Source organism: Ctenocephalides felis, unplaced genomic scaffold (assembly GCF_003426905.1).
Source record: "Ctenocephalides felis isolate EL2017-DRISC unplaced genomic scaffold, ASM342690v1 CF-g0.4_SCAFFOLD_01492, whole genome shotgun sequence".
NCBI classification, from domain to species: domain Eukaryota; kingdom Metazoa; phylum Arthropoda; class Insecta; order Siphonaptera; family Pulicidae; genus Ctenocephalides; species Ctenocephalides felis.
Genome location: NW_020537646.1, coordinates 20,601,366 through 20,602,888, shown reverse-complemented (window position 1 = coordinate 20,602,888; position 1,523 = coordinate 20,601,366). Strand labels below are relative to the sequence as shown.

General features: G+C 31.6%; 1 protein-coding gene across 1 annotated transcript; it reads right to left on the bottom strand.

Moving 5' to 3' along the window:
• Positions 1-256: 256 nt before the first annotated feature.
• On the bottom strand, positions 257-891 carry LOC113371002 (enhancer of rudimentary homolog). Its single transcript, XM_026611660.1, has 2 exons — positions 783-891; positions 257-723 (listed from the first exon to the last, which is right to left on the bottom strand). Exon 2 carries the CDS (start codon positions 605-607, stop codon positions 257-259), a length of 351 nt encoding a protein of 116 aa, XP_026467445.1. The 5' UTR covers positions 608-723; positions 783-891.
• Between the last annotated feature and the right edge of the window lie 632 nt (positions 892-1,523).

The window sequence follows — 1,523 nt, the reverse complement described above, 5'->3', positions numbered from 1 at the left end:
CATATTGCTATCTATATTTCAAAGTGAAAACCGTTGTTACAATTGCTCGAAGCGGGATCGAACCCGGTACTTCTGACCCAGGTCCAGTCGTTCTACCCACTTACCTAGGAGCGAGCCCGAATTTCTCAAATATATGGAGAAGAAAAAAAACTACCAATTTATTATATATTTTTTATTAAATAATAATTTTTACAATTGTCTCAGAACGTACAAGTAAAACATTTGGTAAAAATTATTATAAAATAATTAGTAATAGTTAACGTCTAGAACGTCCAGCACGTTCATCACGTTCAGCACGTTCATTACGTTCAGCAGCTCGACGTAAAAGGACATAGATCTTTTCCTTAATCCATTCTCTATTGTAAGGTGCATAAGTATTCGAGTGGTTCTGGTGTACCAAGCAACTGAAGTCGGTTAAACCGTCCAAAAAATCAAAAAGTTGACTAATATCATATGTGATTGTAGGTGTATTAGGATTTTTCCTCTTAAGATGCTCCTCATATATTTTACAAACACCTTCCATACAATCATTAACAGACTCGTAATCGGAATAAGTTCGGGTGTCTGGATTTGGCGCAGGTTGCACCAATAATATCGTATGAGACATTTTTGTGGCAACCTCTAACACGAATATTCGGTTGCTAAATAATTCTATAATTGCGCTAATAATGCGCAACCAGTTTTCAACTTTTTGAGGTTACAAGATGCCCGTTGTACCAGGAACTGTCATAATAATGAATACTTAGATATTTATTTAAATAATTAAAAGAATTTTTTATTACCTTGTACGGATTGCCTCCAAAAACTTACACGCACGGAATTTAAAACTTTAAAAGAGCAAAAAATAACAAGCACATCAGAACAAGAACAAATTTTTAATGTAAGATTTCATTCGTTACGACTTTTCGATATGTCAGTAATCAAACTACCAACATTATGCGAAACAAAAGCATGAGTGCTAGTTAAGGGGTCGGGCGTGTGGCGCTGTTTACGCATGAATGCTTTCAAAATTAATGGCGCAAAATTTGAAATAAAAGATAATGAAATTTGATAATCGCGGTAATTTTAACTTAATTTTGCATCACAATCGAATTACATTTTTTACTAATGCATTAATAACAAGAATACACCAAATAATAATTTATTATAATATATATACAATCAAATTGAAATATAAATAAAAAAACACACTGCTAGTTTTAATATACATCATACAATTACTGTTATAATTTTAAATCTATTTTAACTTATTACTACGAATATTTAGTAACATTTAGTGAAAAATACATAGTTCATTACATCGTCTGGTGTCATTCTTAACTCTTATCCTGTGCAAAATTTGACATTCTCAAGCAATTTATTTTCTTCCAAATATATTCAGAACCATCTAAAACGGTAATCTAATTTTGAATAACTGGAAGATTTTTAACTCTCTTCTTTTTCTTATAGAAGCTTAAACTTTATTTCTTATAGAAGTTACTACAACTGATTTTTGCAAACTTCGCGGGGTTTCTTCTGCGACA

What these genes read in the sequence shown, in the direction of transcription:
- LOC113371002 (XM_026611660.1), bottom strand. Translation starts at nt 607, where the DNA reads ATGTCTCATACGATATTATTGGTGCAACCTGCGCCAAATCCAGACACC.